This window comes from Podarcis liolepis, assembly GCF_965112155.1.
Source record: "Podarcis liolepis genome assembly, chromosome: 9".
Taxonomy (NCBI): domain Eukaryota; kingdom Metazoa; phylum Chordata; class Lepidosauria; order Squamata; family Lacertidae; genus Podarcis; species Podarcis liolepis.
This window is the reverse complement of record NC_139564.1, coordinates 19,541,612-19,561,962: the sequence shown is the minus strand read 5'-3', so window position 1 is coordinate 19,561,962 and position 20,351 is coordinate 19,541,612. Positions and strand designations below refer to the sequence as shown.

Genomic DNA, 20,351 nt, shown 5'->3' with positions numbered 1-20,351 from the left:
AGAGCAAAATGCAAAATGCAAACACAAAATACATAATAGCATAGCAACAAACAAACAAAAAACCAACGATGCTGCTCCCATAAACACGTTTAAAAGGCCATTGATTATTTAAACAGCCCAAGGCCTGGTTATAGAAGAACATTTTTGCTTGCTGCCTGAAAATATACAGTGGTACCTCCAGTTGCGAATGGGATCCATTCTGGAGCTCTGGCTGCATCCCGAGGAATTCCCAACTGGAGGTGCCACTTCTGCGCATGTGCGCGTGGCGAAACCCAGAAAAATACTTCCGGGTTTGCCATGTATGTATCCCAAAGGATACGTAACCAGAGGTGAACGCAACTAGAGGTACCATTGCATAATGAAGGCACCAGGTGGACCTCCCAGGGAAGAGCACTCCACAAACAAGGAGCAACCACAGAAAAGGCCTGTTCTCATGTTGCCACCCTCCAGACCTCTTATGAAGGAGGCACATGGAAAAAGACCTCAAATGATGATCACAGAGTCCAAGACAGTTTATTTGGGGAGAGGCGGTCCTTGAGGTATTGTGGTACTGGGCCCTTTAGGGCTTAATAGGTCAAAACCAGCAGTTTGAATTAAGCCTAGAAACTAACTGGTAGTCAGTATACATCTTGCACAAGTGGGGGAGCACCTTCCCTGTTGTGGCACCCAGTCTATGGAATCCCTTAGTTGTCTTTTGGATCTGTTACAGTCATACCTTTTTCAACAACTCTTGCTGGTTCAAATACCTAGCTTTTAGTAATATTGCTTTATATTGTTCTGCTGTGGTTTGCTGTTTTCGCTCTCTGAGTTCTTGCTAGTTATATACATACTGTTTAATGTACTGTATCTTGTAAACTACTGTGGAATTTGATAATGAAAAGCTGTACATATTTAAAATAAAATAAATTATTTTCTTAATATCCGAATTTTGCAGTTCCCCATGAAAGTAGATTTCCATGAACATTGTTTTTTAAAAGGCTAAACAAATTTTATCTCCCTGTTGGATGTTAAGTAGCTGAACTGTGCATCCTATCCTTAGCAGGTTTTAAAGGTGATGTTGAAACTAAAAACAAATCAAATTGCTTATTCCAACTGTGAACAAGAACTGCAGCATGTAGTAGCAAGTGGAACTCCTGCTGCATCACTGCAGGGCAAGTTATACACCTGCTTTTGCACTCTGTCACAACCCCAAGGCTCTCCAGAAAACAATGGGTGGTATAACAAATCTTTGGCCATACATGTTATCAAGTCCAAATGAAGGTTCACAATATACTGTTGTAAATGTATTCTTTGGCAATGCAAAATTATCCTCTTCTTTAAGTTTTTGTGTGTCTTTGACAATTGGCAAGATGCTTAGCTGTGACTTGTGGTGACTGAATCACCCAACAAATTGCCCTCAAACCATGCATTCTTGGGTAGTGTTTGGAAAGAACTCATTAAATCAAATGGAGTTCACCAAACTACTTCAAAAAAATCTCTGAACTACACCTGAAACTAGTTCCCACAATTGCCAGGTGAACTAAAGGTGAATTAAATTCATTCTGGGGTAGAATTCTGAGCAATACCTAGCTCATCTTGATGTTCACTCCCTTCCCCACTCTCAGTGGGAAGCCAGTAAGTAGCTTGCTTTGTTTTTGAACTCCTGGCTTTCTGGTGGAAAAAGAAAGTGAGTCAGTCAGACATCTATAAAGAAAGTTAGAAAGCAAAATATGAAGGCAATGTTCTAAGGCTTATTAAGCAAATACAGAGGCACTGCTGTTGCTAAGGGTGCTTAAGTCATATAATCACTTTTGCTGAGCAATCAGAAAGAATGACTATGAGGCACTGGCTATATCTTCCCTACTAAAGAGGTTCACTCTTTTCCAACAGGAGCAATTCAGCTTTTAACACATGCTGAAGCACCTTTTTCTTGTGGCTTTTGACAGGGCATTTTTTGTAATGTTTTGTTCCAACTATACTGCACTGCTTTTCCTTGGAATCCTTTTACTTGCTATTGTATATCACTTTTTGTTACTTCTTTCTGATTGCATTATTACATTGCTGTAGCATGCCCTGGAACCTTTTGATGAAGCCTAAGAAATAAATAAATAGGAATGTAGGAAGCTGCCAGTCAGACTGTTGGTGCATCTCACTCACTATTTACTATACTGACTGGCAGTGAGTCTCCAGGTTTCTAGACAGGGTGGCCTCCCAGCCTTACCTGGAGATGCCAGGGATTGAAAACTGGGCCTTCTTCATGAAAAGCAGATGTTCTACCACTGAGCTAGGGCCCTTCCCCAAAATAAACTCCCTATAACTGGTTACTTCCTGCCGTATTTCCTTTTTCCACCACAGGCATTGGTCCAGGTAATGGTAGTATGCACTCAGTTGTATCAAAATATATCCGGGGACAGTCCTTAATACCCTGGTTATATGTTAAGCCTGCAGTACAGTTTGATTCTTCATCCTTTTGTTTGCATTTGAATTTTGACTGCATCCTTAGGAATCCAGTCCTTCGATATCAACATTGTCCAAAAGAGCCATGCTGAGCACAAATGCATGGCATGCTCACATCCACAGCGAACGTCTGATGGAACTCCATGAATCAGAAGCAATCTATGGGCCAAGCAAATGCTGTCCAACTCCAGCCTGTCACATGCCATATGTTTCAAAACCAAGCTTGCCAAGCTGCTGAGCCAGGAGCTTTACTTATCCGTGAACTTGAAGGCCAAAAGCAATGGAAGGCTCCAAGGCAAAGACAGCTGTATGTTTTCTGCCTATGTGTGTATAACTCTTTAGCCAGGAGATGTTATGGACAGGAGCAGGGAGGGAGAACTGGGTTTCTATGCAGAATATTTAAAGAGAGGGGGACCTGTATTAACCTTGGTTTGAGTCCATAGACTGGAGTGAGTCTCCTACTCAGTTTTAGCAGCTTCTCTCAAGTTTTAAGGCTTAATTTGTGCTGCAGTCACACCTGCAGTCACACACACTCTCTCTCTCACACACACGCACACACCCCAAATCCTGAGAACTGTGGTTTACCCCTTACAGAGGTACAATTCCCAGCTCCCCTAAAATACATTTCCCATAATTCTTGGGGGGGGGTGTGCTTTAAATGTATTGTGCATAGCCAACAGCAGAGTTTCTTACATCACAGGAATGGGAAAAGGGAGGCAGAAGTCAATAAATTTATTTTTCAGTTCTTTCTCTGTTGAAAAGCTGTCTATCCTACAAAGCTATTTCAAAGGAAAACCAAGCAGACAAAGGAATTCAAGGAGTTAACATGTACATTTATGGTTAGCTGTGTTTCACTTGTACTGTTAGTGGAGTAGGTCAAAGATCTCCCCTCCAATTTGTGGTTTAACACTTAAATTTACTTTAATATTTTGTCTCTAATTCTGCTCCACTGAAATGAATAGTAATTCTGTTGCTTGTATTCTGTTTTTTATTTATTTATTATTCATAGCACTGCTGAGCCCACCTTTTTTCTCTAAGGAGTTCAAGGTGTGCACATTATTCTCATTCAATCCCCACAACAACCCTGTGAGGTACATTAGGCCGAGAGTCTGCAATTGGCCCTGGGGTCACCCAGTGAACTTCATGGCCAAGTGGGATTTGAACTCTGGTCTCCCAGGTCCTAATCCAACACTCTAGCAGTACAGTGCTCTTTGGTTTCATCTTGTTTTTCTTATTATATTCAACTATCATACTATAGTCATTTTTCCTAAGATTATTTTTTCCTTTCATTTTCAGTGGCATCTTTTACAAGGCAGTGGATTTCCCTTTTTGTTCTTCCCACATTGGAGTATTATGACATTCTATAATAATAAATGGAGGGGACTATAGATGTGTTCAGCATTCCCCTGAACACACAAACTTTCGCCATGTTGGGTGAGGAAGGTCTTCAACGGGCTTCTACTTGCGTTCACTTGAATGTGAGTAGAAAACGCCAGGCAATCAGGGACCACCACAGACCTTCCCTGCTCAACAGAGGAATGATCAGGGGCTGAGAGCATTGGGCAACATGCATGGAGACATTGGGAGTGGAGTTTGTGTGTGTGTCCCAATCCCTGTCCACAGATACAGAGGTATCGTTCAGACAAATGCCTGACCATGCCTTAAATGTAGCAGATACAGCTAGGATGTTTTGGAAACTGTACAGAACCATGGGTCCCATGAGCAGCTGCCTAGCCAAGACATTTTGGTGCTTGAGGCAAGGGAGCAAATAGCACCTTTCCCTCTAGTAATGGCAGGCTTCCTCAAACTCTGCCCTCCGGATGTTTTGAGACTACAATTCCCATCATCCCTGATCACTGGTCCTGCTAGCTAGGGGTTATGGGAGTTGTAGGCCAAAAACATCTGGAGGGCCGAGTCTGGGGAAGCCTGGTCCATAGTATCCAAAGCTAGTCAGGTTACTTTGGTACCTGAAGCAGAAAAACCTTCAAGTACCTCTTCAAGTACCCTGATAGTAAAGGTAAAGGTACCCCTGCCCATACGGGCCAGTCGTGTCCGACTCTAGAGTTGTGCACCCATCTCACTTTAGAGGCCAGGAGCCAGCGCTGTCCAGCGTAGCCAGTGTGACGAAGCTGCTCTGGCGAGCCAGCACCAGCGCAGCACACAGAAACGCTGTTTACCTTCCCGCTATAAAGTGGTACCTATTTATCTACTTGCACTTAGGGGTGCTTTCGAACTGCTAGGTGGGCAGGAGCTGGGACCGAAAGACGGGAGCTCACCCCACCACGGGGATTCGAACCGCCGACCATATGATCGGCAAGTCCTAGGCACTGAGGTTTTACCCACAGCGCCACCCGCGTCCCTGATAGTAAAAATGCAAAAATAATACATCAGATAACCCACCATATGCTGCCCTTTTCAGACTCCCAAGTCTTCATCAAAGCTAATTCACTATAAGACCAACCATGATCTCAAGTCAAATGTGAATCTTCCTGACCCTGTCTCTGATTAAGAAAAATGCACAAGGTACCCAGGTTTCTAATCCTCTGATTTGCATTTCCTGCACTTTTTTGTTTTATGGCATGAGATAACATTAGTAAGACAGTGCTCTAAGCCCTAAATGATAGAAGTAAGGCGCCAAAGAGAAGTCCTTCTCCCCTTCTTGTGGATCAGTCACTAATAGCCTCCCAGTGAAATGAAACCAGTAAATCATACCTGTTATGTAGGGTGACATATCCAGCAGAGGTGGTGCAGGAGAAACAGAGGGAATCTCAATAGTATTCTCCTTTCAAGTTTATTTACACTGCATTATTCATTACTGCATTATATTCCTCTGAGGGACTCACAGCAGCATCCATGGCCCTCCTTTCATTTTCATTGTCACAACCACCTAAGACAGGGGTCAGCAACCCGCGGCTCCGGAGCCGCATGTGGCTCTTCTACACCTTTGCCGCGGCTCCGGGGTGGATACTAGCAAGGGGAGGAGGCGCATTGTGTGCCCCGACACTCCCCACTGTTTTAAATGTCGCAATGGTTTTGCGGCTCCCAGTTTTTTTTTCTTCGGTCCAAGTGGCTCTTTTTGTCTTAAAGGTTGCAGACCCCTGACCTAAGAGATAGTGACTGTCCCATCCAGTGAGTTTCATAGCTGGGTAGGGGTTTGAACCCCAGTCTCTCAGGTTCTAGTATGACACTCTAACCACTACACCACACAGGTGCTCTACGAAAGAAGAACTGGACGACACTGTACCAAATACGTCATCCTTCTCCACTTCAGCATTAAGATCTTACATAAACAATACAAGTTAGAAACTTAACGTCAGCTGCTTGAACTCCCCAGTATAAGCAGAATAAATGCTTGTGTGTTCCCTTGCTAATAATGATTCACATACCGTGTTTCTCCCGAGAGGACAAGCTATTTGGTCAACGATTCCTGTTATCAGCATTAGCATCCAGCGGAGCACTGACAACTTGCTGGATCCCACTACACATTACTCAGACCTTGCTCATCCTCTGTCTAGTACCTATTATCACACACAGAGAGACAAACTTCAAAGATGGGAAATGGCTTACCGAGGCCCTAAGGAAATACCCTATGTCAGATCGAGTCATATTCTGCCCGAAGCCATCTGGCCCATCTGGTTCAAGCTCTTTGTGTCATTCTAGTTGACTTTATACATATTTATTCACTTGAGGTCCTGAAGCAGCAAATGCTCACAAAGTCTTCTGGACCTGATTGAGACAGACAGAAAAGAGATCTGTTCCAGGACACTGTGAAACTGGGCTTTGGGTCTCCTCAAGACTTTCACCTTAGGCCTTGGGAAGTCTCTTCATGCGTAACATTCTCCCTATATCTGAGTGTAGAGAGGAACAGGGAGGGAAATGTATATTTATGAACCCCATCATGTAAATAGCCACGGACAATGGAAAATCCCAGGTACGTGTGACACATTTTCCTACACCCTTGAAGGGAAAAAAGTTAGATGTGAGGTGGCTTTGAGATTTTAGGGTAGGCCCTTAGGCTTAGCCATGGGTGACAACTGTACTTTGGGACAAGTCATTAATACACACTGAGAGTAATATGAGGAATAAGGCGTACATGGAACATATCTAAACTCAAAGAACATGTCTGGCTTCCAAAAACGGAAGTTAGGTTAACTATTTGATCTGTGCTCATACATATTTCTCATTATTATGAGGCATAACAAAATGTACCACACACATAATATACACCTTTGATTTTTCTGAACTCTGTTTTCATTATGCTTTTATGGTGATTTTGATTTTTGTTACATATTATGCATTAATGCATAATGTTTTTTAATGATGTCATTATTATGTCTTTACCAGAAACTTTATGTTTAGGCTATTGTATACGCATCACGATACTCATAATTACCAGTCTCCTGTCTCAAAAAGATGGACTGTATCTCCCAGTAGAGATCCATATGAATATTGCATGCATGCTGATGCAAAGTCATCAGTCTTTATCTTCCTGCACAATACTTTTCTATGTGTATCACATTTTCTGACCAAAGCATAGAGCCTGTATCTTGAAAAATGTGATATAGATAGCTATTGTGTTGGCTGTGTGGAATGTGATTGTGTAGATTTCATGGATGCCTAAGTGGATATTTGAAAATGTCCCTGCATAAAACTGAGTTGCAGAGTCATGAGAGAGACCTGTTCCAGCCTTAACAAATGGCCATTTGGATAGGCCCTAGGTTATTCCATACAGGCTCAGCCTGATCTTATATATATAGCCTCAAAAGTAAGACCCACTGAGTTAAGTGGCACTTACTCCTAGGTAACTGCAATCCTGACAACACTTAAAGTACTATTTTTCTTCCTCAAAAAGTAATGATTAACAATGTGTGAATGGATTGAAGGTACTTCCAGACTATTTTGGGGTGGAACTCAGTCACACAACAAATTTAAGTGGCTCAGTTAAAGTTTATTTGGAACTCTTGCAAAACAAACTTACTCCCTCCCCCACCACGCGCGCGCGCACACACACACAAATATGACTTTTGGTTGGGGGAAATGTCAGTATTCTGACCAGGCCATTCCACCACCACTACCACCAACCCATTTTTCAGTAGACTTTCAGTGTCACCCAAGCATCAGACAGCTACCAAGCATGTTCAGTCTTGAGACTGTTTTGAGGAGCTTCCCCACTTAAGGGGAAGTTAAAGATGCTTTGTGGTTCAGCAAGGCTTGGTGTTCCCTGGAGTTTGCCCAAACTGTATCTCTTTTGTGTGTGTGGTGAAATCTTGGTTACTTAAGGAATGGAGGCTGAAGACTGCTGTTAGTCAATAATGATAGTGATGATGGTGATAAGTCTTCAAACCCTTCAAAGTGCCTTAGTATTATTATCCCTGACTGCCTAAGGGCAGCCATCTAGTGAATAAGTGGTTGAAGTGACATTTGGGCATCAAAATCTTAATGATTTCACAACAATAGCTCTTCTTTCTTCTGGCGGGACTTCATATACCACAAGAGAGGGAACCTTTTATGGCCAAGTGGAGTGGGGAGGTGAGGATCACTTTCCCTTCTGGGCAGTTTCCCACGGGCCACAGACCAGTGGTGAGTGGGGCCAAAGGCAAAAGTGAACAGAGCAACAAGGATAATATTTACCTTCACTTAGTAGGCTAGTTTCTATGCACAGCTGTCTCACACCCGTCTTGAGCCTCCACCCAGAGAAGAAAGAGGTGTTCCCAGAGTTCAGGGACACATTCCAGCCAGGCAAAATCACTCACGGAAGGTGCAAAGCAAGACTGAAGGATAGAAGATGTGTAGATGGCATGGAATGCAGAGATTCCTGAGAGCTAGATAAAGAGGGTTGGAGGGCCACATTGATCCCCTGGATCTGAGGTTCCCTACCTCCAATACAGCAGCAAAACTGTGGCTGCAAATAATGTAACAAATAACACAATATTTTCCCTTGCTAGGCAGAGCAGCAGTGTTGGATTTCCAATTGCGAAGGAGCTGTTAAACGCAGGTGTGGGAAACCTTGGACTCTCTAGATGGTGCTAAACTACAACACCCATCATCCCTGAGCATTGGCCTTGTCTGCTGGGGCTGCTGGGAGTTTAAGTTCAGCAGCACCTGGAAGGCTAAAGACTCACTACACCTGTGTGAAAGGCTCGGGAGACTTCCCAGCAGTCTCCTTTTTTGCCCTTCAGGTAAGTCTGCTCCGCAGGAACCTATTTCCCGGCAAAGGCAAGGTGATTCGCCTTCCCCGCTCCCGGTTCCCTTTACCATCCTTGCCCTCTGCTGTTGTCGTCACTCGAAGAACACCAAGCACACTCTGAAGCCTATTGGGAAAGGAGGGAGACCCCCAAACTGAGCCGACCTTCTTTCGCCGTGTTTCTACTGCAGGACATGGCGACGCCATTCCGATCAAGGAATCCACCTCGGGTTTTGCTGGTGTCTTGCGGGAACGCGAAACTCCTTCGGCTGTACGGGCGTTGGGCACAGCGTTCCTTTGCCGAGGCTTCGCCCTCGGCTCCTGCGTTCGATCAAGAGGCGGAGGGACGTGGGGAGCGGGCGTGCTCTCGCGCCCTGCTTCCGATCTATCCGACAGGCGCACCGGCACACTCTGGGCTGCCCTGCCTGCGCGGAAGCCTCTCGTGAAGAGGCATTTAAGGTGGGAGAATCCGGGGCTTCTGTGGCCAAGTGGTGGTGCGGCTTGCGGGGGAGAGAAATCTCAAAGCATCCTGACCCTCGGCGATTTGAGGTTTCTCGACCCTGGAGGTGCTAGTGGGCGAGGGAGCCTGGATCGACTTCCATCGGCAGGGCACGACGAGGGAGAGAAGCGAATTTGGAACAGGGCTCCGATTGCGCAGCTCAAAAGCAGCCTCGTCCGATTTGCTCGGGAGTTTCGCGAAGGCTGTGCGCATTTATCTGGGAGTAAATCCCAGAGAACCCAGTGGGGCTTAAACTTTGGACAAGCCAGGTAGAGAAGGGGGGGGGGCATTGCAAGCCGTTGGGTAGAACGAGGGCTCGGCTAAGAGTCAGGATTCCCCCAGTCCTACATCACCCCTCTCCATTTCTATAATACTTCGTGGGCAGAGTGGCTTGAAAATACAGAGGGATGGAGACGTGTGTATGAATGAGGATGTCGGTGCACAGCATTTAAACTAAATCGGTGGAAAAATATATACAAAGCACCGTCACATTACAGAACCATTCTGGAGGTTAAAAAAATAAGGAGCTTTTTCAACTCCACTAGGCAGTAGGGAAAGTCGGTTCATTGTCACTTTGCCATCCGACGTTGCATGCTAGTTTAAATGTGATCTATAGTAGGAATAGGCAGGTGATCATGGGCATAGCCAAGGGGGCAGCTGCCCCCCCCAAGATCAAGTAAAACAATAGAAATACTTAACTAATTGATCAATCACGTCGGTTCCCCCCCCCCAAAAAAAAATCCTGGCTACGCCCATGCAACTGATCAAATCTTTGCAGATACTTGTAATTTGTCCAGGTCCAGCACATTCTTGTCTGCATAGGAGCCAACTCCTAGGAACCGAGCCCCCCCCCCTAAAATAATTGAGGGGGCTGGGCCTCCACAAAGTTGATGGGCATTTCCATTCAAATAGTGCTGCGTCTTGGGATCAGTTATGTGGGGTGGTGGTTACCTGCCCCCCACCCATATTTTATTCCAGTTGGCACCCCTGCTTGCCTGTAACCATTGCTTGCTCTTCAGAGTCTAGTTTGGTTGCAAGATACCAACCAAGGCACATAGTTGTATTGAAAAAAACTTGTTTCCATTTGGTGCCTTTAGCAATTTTATATATATATATATTTCATACATCATAGCACAAAGTTGTTTCCATTCCTTTCTCTCGCTATTTGATGGCACATAATGTAACTCACAGCTGCTTGGATTCTAGAAAGGAGAACTCCCTTCACAATTTATATGGGATAATCTCATAGGAAGAAGTAGAAGTAGTAGAGTGCTTTGTTTTCTCTTTATATATTAACTTGTTGTTACTGTTTCGATTTATAAGTCACTTGCCACATAAGGCATCTGCAAGCAACTTGCAAAATTTAAAGTGTAACATAACATCAGAAAAAGAGCAATATGTTACTGTATGGCTTTTATGGTAATCTATAAAACAGACCCTGTAGAACAGCAGCAGAAACTTCAGCAGCAAAAGACATACCATCAATAAATGGCAAAATCATCATAACCTGTCAGATTAAATGGGAGAAGATGTACGTTTTTACCTGGCACCAAAAGGATGTTAACGAGGCCACCAGGGGAAAGCATTCCACAAGTGGGAATATTGCACATGCACATTAAAACAGCACATTATTGGGAGCAGAGGGCTAGTGCTTTATTCTACACTTCTGTAAGTGGTGGTGGGGAACTACATAAACGGTGTGCATTTAGGAGATCAGTTAATTGCAGAAAACTGTATGCAGCAAAGGAACACAAAAGTAGCTACAGCCAACTGCTTTCCCATTGCATAAGTCTTTTAAGAATCAGCTTAAGGGCCCTAAATAGATGTTTGGGGGGATTTGTGGCCCCTGCTAACTCATATCACCCTCTGTACATTTCTCTGGTAATGCCTAGCATTGAGGGGGGTGGGAAACCTGTGGTCCTAGAACCACATGCAGTCCTCCGTCTAATTTGAAAGGGCATCTGCCAACTATTAGGTCAGATCTCTGGCAAGAGTGATTTGTTTCCCAGCACTGCAGCTGAGCCAGGAGGAGGAAGAGAAAGAGACAGAATGCGGAAGATAGGGTGACTCCACAGACGTTTTGCTCTGGCTCTTCCTCCTAATGACTTCAGCCCCACTCAGGGAACTGGCATGGAACCCTAGCAGACCAACCATGAGAGAACGTGGCCCTCAATAGAGGAAAACAAGAGGCTTCCTACACTGAATCTGGTGCAGGAGTGAGGAAACATTTTCAGTTTGAGGTCCACATTCCATTCTGGGCAGCCTTCGTGGGGCTAGAATAAAAATGGACAGAATAACTAGAGCCGTAGCTATTGGGGGCGGGTAGCCAGGTTTTTTGCCCTGGCTGAAGCCTCCAAAGGAGCACCATTGAGGCTCTCAGCCTGTGTGGGTGGGTGTGGGGGTGTGGGTGTGTACACACACATGTGAGTGTGGGTGCCAAACTGGTTCTTTGACCTAGGTTGAAATAAAGCCTAGTTTTGCTTCTGGAATAACTAATGTGTATGCTAGTTTTTGTACAAACCCCACTCTATCTAAGCAAGCAAGAGGTAAGATCAAAGTTCAAGGATACTTTCCAGACAAGCAATTTGACTATATTTAGTAAAACAAAAAAATACATGTTCATTCAGAAAGCCAAGTTTGTCATAATTGGAACTCTTTTACATATGGGGAAAATAAAAACAAATCAAGGAACATCCTATTTCATGACCAAAGAAGGGGAAAGGGTGTATTTGGACATGGATGTGTTTGGAGACAAGCACCCAGTGAAGAAGGTGAAATCCTCTAATGGCTGGGAAAAGTCCAAGATTTCAGTGTCTTTATCTTTTGGGTATTAATACTCTATCTGGCCATCACAGTTCATCTCCACTACTTTATGAATTTGTTCAGTGGATCAGCCTCTGACTCCTTTGGAAAACTTTGTCTTCCACAACAAACAAAGATTTGCACATCCATTCCAGATTCATTTCTCATTCCTTATTCAAATGTTAGCTTTGCAGCAAAGATCCTTTTTTCATTTCCCTATTGCTACAATTACAGTATAGCTGGAATCACAAAGGGCTTTCTTCCAGATGTTGCCTCTAAGAACTGCATGGTAACTGAAGGAACAGGAAGTTATTGGGGAGTGTCTACGTGGTTGGTAAACTGCAAAATGATGGGGGGAACCGTCCGCTCCTCATGCATGACTTAGGAACAAGTCCTTAAACTGTCTGGGTCTAAAAATTGCTACCAATACTGCCATCTGGTCATGACTCCCAAACTATTGAAAATAGAGAGCTACGAACAGGGGGCTGACTGATGGTGAAAGGAGGAATGCCATGCATTGGGTAGTCCAAGAATCTGGAGGTCTTTCATCTCAAAAACACAAAAACAGGATACAAGCTTCTGCCCTACACATAGGCTGTGTAAACACTCCTGTTACTCTGCACCCATCACAGCCTTAGCAACAATCTATCCTAAATCTATCCTGTAATTTATTAGGGAACACTATGTTTCCCCTCCTAAACAAGCTTAGATCCCATCTGAGAAAAACAACAGATTAGCTGCATTTTCAGCTGGTAATGCACACGCAGTCACTGTGTGCCTAACTTTGTCGGTCACCAGAGCCCACTCAGAACAAAAATGTATTCTTGAGAACCTGCTCAATGTTTTGCTCCCTAGGAGATGCATATTCTCTTGGAATGGACTCTGGATTTTACCAAAAAAATCATCACAAACAAGGCTGCCAAGTCAAATCAGGCCGTGTTTAGCCAAGTTTATTTTGCTTTTATTGGTTAAAGCCACAGCAGCATCTACAGGTACAGAACAAGAAGTTGTGCATTACAGCACAATGCAGTGACCCACATAATAGGCTTTTGACAATTGTTTGCAAGCATCTTAACCCCTCTAGCTCTGTTTGTCCACTAAGCAAACCAAACACTCTAGGCAGGCATAGTTGACAGGTTTTGATTATTACTGAGGTAATCCATTTTTACATTAGCTGGCCTAAAAGCAGCTGTAAGGATCACAGGCAGGTATTTTGGCCAGACAACAGGATCAACAAAGCTAATCAAGAAATAAATGTTTTGCTCTTCCTGACTCAGTAGGCAGAACGTACAACTGCCCCAAGCAGAAATCCTGAGAAGAATATACCGGTATATGGGAACTGAAGGATTATATTGTCCCTTATAATCCCAACCAATCACTTCGTCTCTGCAGGAGAAGGCCCCCTGCACCTACCCTCTCTCTCCCTTCCATCATACATCAGTCAGGTGCTGTCCCTGGTATCTGTTGAAGACCTTCCTTTTCCAGCATATTTTAAAGTGGATATTCTTATCCTAATTCATGGGTAGGCAAACTAAAGCCCGGGGGCCCAATCACCTTCTAAATCCGGCCCACGGAAGGTCCGGGAATCAGCGTGCTTTTATATGAGTAGAATGTGCCCCTTTATTTAAAATGCACCTCTGGGTTATTTGTTGGGCCTGCCTGGTGTTTTTACATGAGTAGAATGTGTGTTTTTATTTAAAATGCACCTCTGGGTTATTTGTGGGGCAAAGGAATTCGTTCATTCCCCCCCCCCATATAGTCAAGGGTGTGAGGGACACAAGGTGTGAGGGACAGTGGACCAGCCCCCTGCTGAAAAAGTTTGCTGACCCCTGTCCTAATTAGTATCTATAATGGAGATTGATCAATCGATCGATGGATGATAGATAGATGCTTTCATTGTCAATCACTTCAGGGTATTTCATAGGAAGCCCCTTGGAACATTCTTTACAACATTTTCAGGTTTCTTGTTCTCCCCTTTGGTCAACCACTTTATTGACACAGTAGTTCTTTATATTCCAATGGAAATGACTGTAATGTGGCCTTCTCCAGACCAAAGAGCCTCACTACAGCCTATAGCTTCAAGCCTGGCAGTGCTTGGTGTCTTCTGGTGTGTTGCCAGGTCTTCACAATGCTCTTCCCCAGGGATGGTACTCACATGGCTGCAGCCTTATACAAATGCCCCATTGCCCTACTGTCATGATGTTATCCCCGCTACAAGCACAGGGCCAGGCAATGAGTTCCCAAGAAGGTGATCTGACTTAAATAACAACCATACACAGGCTCCAGAGTCACCCCAAACTTAAATAACAACAACAACAATAATAAATAATATAGGATTGTGGCACAAGTGTCCTGTTGCATCCACTACAGGCAAAGAAGTGCAAGTCGGTAGAGCATGTGACTCTTAACCTTAAGGGTTGTGGGTTCAAGCCCCACATTGGGCAAAAGGTTCCTGCATTGCAAGCGGTTGGACTAGATGATTCTCATGCTTCCTCCCAACTCTACATTTTATTATTCTATGGAACTAGATGAAGGTAAAGAGTTAAAATCTGCCTCTTTCTAGCAGATAGCAGCTGGGTGGATTTTCTTGTAAAATATGGAAAATAAATATTATAAATAAAATACACATATAAAATCTGAAGGGAACCAAGCTTCAGCTTGTCTCCATAGGAAGGGCAGCTTCTTCTTCTTCTTTTTGGAGAATCTTGGCTTTAAAACATGAAGCTACCTGCCATAGATCCTTGGCCCATGTAGTTCATTATTGCATACTCTGACTGGCAGCACCATTCCAGGGGCAGAGCAACGAGAGCTCACTCCATCATAGGGATTTGAACCGCCAACTTCCCAATCAGCAACCCCAAGAGGCTCAGTAGTTTGTCCCAGCTCCTGCCAACCTAGCAGTTCAAAAGCACTATTTTACATCCTTTGAACAGTTTGTGGCAAAGGCCTAAAATTATCTCATTCCAAAGAGACCTAACTTTCGTAGTATCGAAAACTGCTGCTCTTGTTTTACAGCTGTTAGAGGACTCCTGACACCACAAAGGCAAGATCCCAGAGGTGGCTGTATCCCTCATGAATCCAGTCTCATGAACATATTCCTATTGTTTACTCACACAGTCGCACATTTCCAAGCATGTTTACTCAGAAACAAATCCCTCTAAATTCATTAAGATTTCTAGTGTTTGGGATTAACAGCCACTTAGATAAGAAGCTCCGCTGTTTTCTGGGTGTGGTCCCCATTCAGCATCAGCGGTGAGAACCTTTGCTGAAATCTGTTCTCTGGGTGTGGTGAGATTCCTTTCCCTTATTACTCTCATCCCCCCCTAATCACAGCATGCGGGGTTTTAAAGGCACAATATCAACACTGTTACCCATGTCTGGTCTCAAGTAAGTGTCCAACCTGCCTATACCTGCCTACTTAAGGGTAAATCCCAATGAGCGAAGGAGACTTATTCCCAGTGCTGTGTATAGGTTTGCAACACATGCCATATTTGCGTTCAGGATCGCTGCCCCTCAACAGTCTTACTACTCTCGAGTTGAGAGAAGCGCGTCAGCAGCAGCCAGGGGGAGGAGCCAGTCCCGTCCGCGACTCCAGCTCCGGTTTTGCAAGCGTCCCTGGGAAAGCGGCGCTCCATTGGCTAGAGCGCGTTGTGCCTCCGCCAGGGCTCCGCTCCGCAGCTCGTGTACCACATTCGAGGGGGGGAGAGGCAGAGGGGAAAAGCGCGCCGGCTCTCTCGCTCTCGCTTCGCCTTCACGCAGGCAGCGCCGCGCTCAGGGGCGTGTGCCTTTGCGGGGCTGTCTCGCCTCGCCTCCAGTTGAGTCCCCGCGGCCGGAGTTGGGAAGAAGGATGCTGCCGGAGCCGGAGGCGCTTCCCCCCGTCCTCCCGCCTCTGCCATCTCCAGCTCCCTCAGACTTCTTGGCCAGACTATGAAATGACCATTCCTGCTCACCTCGCAGCAGCAGCAGCAGCAGCTCCCGCCGCCCGGACCCCGCTCTTGCCGCTCGCGCTTGGAGCGAAAGGGCGCCCGTCCTGCCTGAGGGGCAGCCCTAGCTGGGTCTACCGACCAAGTCAAGGCGGCTGAGGGAAGAGAGTCGGCGAGGCTGGCGGGCGAAGCCCGTTTCGGAGTGGCTGCTTCTCCGTCCACCTCAGACCCGCGCGCGCCCCTCTGTGCCCAAGTGTGCCGCCTGCCTGAAGGCGCTGCTGCCGCCGCCGCCGCGCGCGCTTCCTCTCCTGAGGCGAAGCGAGGCAGCGCCTCTCTCTGAAGTCTCGGGCCACTTCGCCAACTGCGCCCGCTCCGCTTCGCCCTCAGGAAAAGTCGCGAGGGCGGCGGCGCTTCCAGGTGGGCCCGTGGCCGACGCAGCAGCCCATCACCGCGGAGAAAGTAGGGGCGGGAGGGTGGGCTTGGGGCACCGGCGAGCTGGACTTCGGCTTTGGGGTTTGGCTGCTTCCCCCAGCAGCAGCAGCCATGGCGAAAGGGCTGGAAGCCGCCGCCGCCGCCCGCTACGGACTGGGACTGGGATACTTACTGCAAATGCTCGTGCTGCCCGCCTTGGCCATCCTGAGCGCCAGCAGCCCCGGCTCCGCCGCGCAAGGTAAGGCTGCCCTTGTTCGGCCAGGCGGCGCCTGCCTGCCTCCCTCCCTCTCTCGGCTCCTCAGAGTTCTTTCCCGGCCTGCCCAGGCTGGACTGAGTGGCGCTGCCTGCCTGTCCATCTTCCCCGCAAAGGCGAGAGCGAGCGCTTTCCTCGCTCACCTCTCCACAGGTTAATGGATACCAGCAGGGCGAGCTCGGGACGGGGGTGGGGAGGAGCACCTTTCTCATTAAGCGCTATCGCTACTTCTACATTCCGCTGCCCAAGTGGCCCCGACACCTTTGGGGCGATGTTCAGTGCCGACGGATCCAAAAGGGGGCTCGTCTCCCGAGCCTTAGAACTGCCGCCTTCGTGGGGTTGGTGGCTCCTGAGAGAGATGGATGTGTGGATGGATGTCTTCAGGCATCCCCGCTCGCGCACACACACCTTCGCCTCTTCCTCCTCTATCCTCGCAGCTTCTGCAAGGGAGAAACTTACGAAACGAGGCTCTCCTCCCCCTTTCCCCTCGCCAGGAGATGGGGAGCGAGAGGGACTCTCCCCTAATCCAGCTTGATCTCTAGGACTGTGGGGGGAAAACCCGCGATCTCCTCTGGTTGGAGCTGGAAAGTGTGTGTGTAGGTGAGTGAGGGACAAGCTCGGTCGCTTCGCTTCCTCGGGAAAGGCGTTTGAAACGCGAGTGGCGAAGGGAGTGTTGGAAGCGGCCCGGAGTGAAGCTGTGCTGCTACGCAGGCGCCTGTACTTCGCAGTTTAGGAGAGTAGGGTCAGGATGCCAGGCGGGGCATGTCCCCCGTGCCCTCGCCTCCCCTCGGCATGTCTGGGGAAGGAGAAAGGAAAGGGTTGTTGCCGGCCTTGCCAGTAGCACCCGGGGCTTTCGCTTCATGTGTCCCGGCTTCTCTCTGAGCGTGTGTTGCTATGCAGCTATGTGTCTTTGCCATTACAAGAGAACCGCGGGAGTGTTCATGGTGAGTTCCGGCCCCTCTTTTTCTAGAAAAACAGCACTGCAGAAAACCATTTGAAATCCCCCACACACCCTCAGCCTGAGGTACTCCTCTAGGTCCAACACATTTTCTTTGACTTCGCTAGGAGACGTCGCCAGCCTAGTTTTGTGCCACCTTAATAACTGGCAGGTTTGTTGTGGCAGAAGCCTATAAGGTGCCACAAGGTTGGCTCTCTGCCCATCACCTTCTTTCTCCGTCTCTCTGTGTTTGATCTGCTGAAACAGACTTAACAGGGCTACCCCTCTCGAATTTGACTTTCAGCAGGAGCACTTCAGAGAGAGTGAATCGCTTGCGTGCCAGGGGCAGCTCTATAAACATGAGCCAAAGTGAGACAGCCACTTCAAGTGGCAGGTTTTGGCAGCCATGAAGGGTGGAGGGCAGGAGAGTTGAGTGAGACACACATCTGCCCCATGGGGTAGAATCCAGTGGGGAAGCATTCCTGGGCAAGCTGCCTGGGGCAAGCCCTATCAAAAGAAACAGGAGCTGGATGCAATGCTTCCCTTCTCACAGATGCTATGTATTTCAGTTGGGGACTTGTGAAGGAGAATTTCCTGATGGATTGTGTACCATATTAAAACAGTAGTTCAAGGCACTATTTATGTTTTCCACCGTAGGCATAAAAAATGTCTGAGAGGCACATCCAGAGCAAGTGACCTCTTGCTTTACACTTCCAGCCCTCAGGGTTTGGGGTGATTTTTTTTTGCCCCTACCCAAAAATTAATATGTGGACAATGCTATCAGAATGCTATACCACCCCCCACTTGAGTCAGAATGTTTGTATTTGTATAGCTACCAGGAGTGCACAGTACCCTGCTGATCTTCCTTTGCTGAGATCCCCATGAAAAGGATCCTTTGCAAAGTTTGCAGTCTCTGGGCAGTATCAAAACTGGTTGGTTGGCTCAGCAACTTTGAACCCCAGCACTTGAATAAAAACAAGAGGAGAGACAGACATCACACTTCTGCTGGACCTTTCAAGAGGAGCCAGTTTCCATGTGAAGGATTAGTAACAACAGGCACCAGCAGAAGGGTGGCTTTTTAGGTTTAACAAACATGCTCTTCTGTTGTCTCCCCAGACAGACAGGTGCCAACTAACTTCATATATATATATATAAAATGAATGCTGGTTTTCCTGATATAAGACTGAGGAAGCCAGAAGGAGAGACCCTCACCCCTGATTATTCACTGAACAAATTAATGAGAGAAGCTGATAAGGCTCCAACTCATGTTGAAAGGATGGCACTGTCTTTATCTCATAACATCAAACAAACAAATAAAAGGGTTAATTGGGGAACAAAAGCAGGCTCCATAGAGATAGCCAAATGGGAAGATAATCTGATTAGTACTGGAAAGGGAGGGGGTAAGGCACTATGAATGGGACAATTAGTTGAATTGCTTATGGCTAATATAAGAAGCACTATCTGACAGGCTGAGGTGCCTGGGAGTTCATCCTTCTTTCTCCTTTTTGCTTTGCTCAGCAGGAAAAGAGCTTTCCTGAAATGTTCCTCCGTTGGTTTCTAAGCCCCCTTGCCTGCCACCTCTTTCACTGCATGCCTAAAACATAATCTTCACCCAAAGAATTTGCCTGTGTACATATAGAGAGTAGCACCATCATACAGAGATATATATCACTAGCTCGTTTTTTAAACTGAGAATAAATCCGCAGCCATTTTATTACTATTATTATAGCCTGAAGATGACTGTAAAATATCTCCTTCAGAATTATCTCTGTGTCCCCGGGAATGTTTTGCTACATTCTGACTAACCTTGCACTAGAGCATCAGGTCTCTACATTGTATTTGCCTTGGCTTCTACATCACAAGGCATTTCCTTTGCAAGATGCTTTAAGCGAGTGCCTTCTTGAACTTCCCTTGCCACACACCAGTTGGCTCAATAACAAATGATGGAAAGAAGTTCCATGCATGTGTTGAGCTATATGCCATATATACAGTAACAACAAGCAGACTCATTAAAGCTAGCTGAGAAACCTGTTTTCATTGTTACCATGGTAAAAGGAGTGGAGTGGGTAAAAGAGACACACACCAGAAATTCACATTTTCAGTGACAGCTAAAGAAACATTGTGTGCATTAGAGGGCCCCGCAGAAGACAACAAGGATAGGTGTTTCCCAGGACACCTGGAATATTGTCCAGTTAGGTTTCTTTGTATAGAGACCTAATAAAGTCAGTACCAGAATCCTTTTCAGTGTGGGCATATTTCCTCTTTCAGGTTCAGGGAATTCAAAGGAATCCCCTCAAATCTTGGACATGCAGTTTGTAAAGCATTCCAATAAACTTTTTTAAAAAAAAAATAAAAAAAATTATGTTAAATGGAAAACAGTGACATAAATTATACAACATGCCTTTTTTGAACTTTTTTTTTAATATTAAACAACAACCCTACTGTATTAAAAACTTCTGTGGTCCAAAGAATTCCTGTGGGTCTTGGGAGTCTGAAGGACTGCCACTTTAGGGATCAATAAAGTCGCCACTATTAGGATGTCTATGAAGTTGCCGCTACAAGGTTTATTGTGCATGAAGATCTCTTGGATCACTTTATTGTTTATACTGAGAGACTATTTGGGGGGGGGGGTTCATGTGGGTGAACTTTGAAGTCAGTGCTACTCTTCGATCTTTTTGAATGTGAAGAAAGAAGCTAAAAACATTTCCCTGTGTTCTGGATTGGACTGCTTTCTTAGAGATGAGCAAGACTGAAGATGGCAAAATAGCGCCCCCTCTGGAATCTGCTGTCTGGTACAACTGCTTCACATTATTTCAGTTGCAGGTGCTGTGAAGCTCTGACAGAGTCAGAGGTACCGATTCTCCCATTGTCATAGCTTTAATGTA

The 20,351-nt window shown here is 46.0% G+C and overlaps 1 protein-coding gene across 3 annotated transcripts in view; it reads left to right on the top strand.

Moving 5' to 3' along the window:
* Positions 1-14,312: 14,312 nt before the first annotated feature.
* The window catches only part of UNC5C (unc-5 netrin receptor C), a 317,114-nt gene continuing 311,075 nt past the window's right edge, over positions 14,313-20,351 (top strand). For 2 of the 3 annotated variants that reach the window (XM_083458646.1, XM_083458644.1), the window contains exon 1: positions 14,314-16,514. In XM_083458646.1, the coding sequence (XP_083314772.1) occupies positions 16,388-16,514 (127 nt within the window). In that variant the 5' untranslated portion in view covers positions 14,314-16,387. Of the gene's footprint in view, positions 16,515-20,351 lie in introns of all 3 variants that reach the window. The other variant, XM_083458645.1, reaches the window with a different exon arrangement.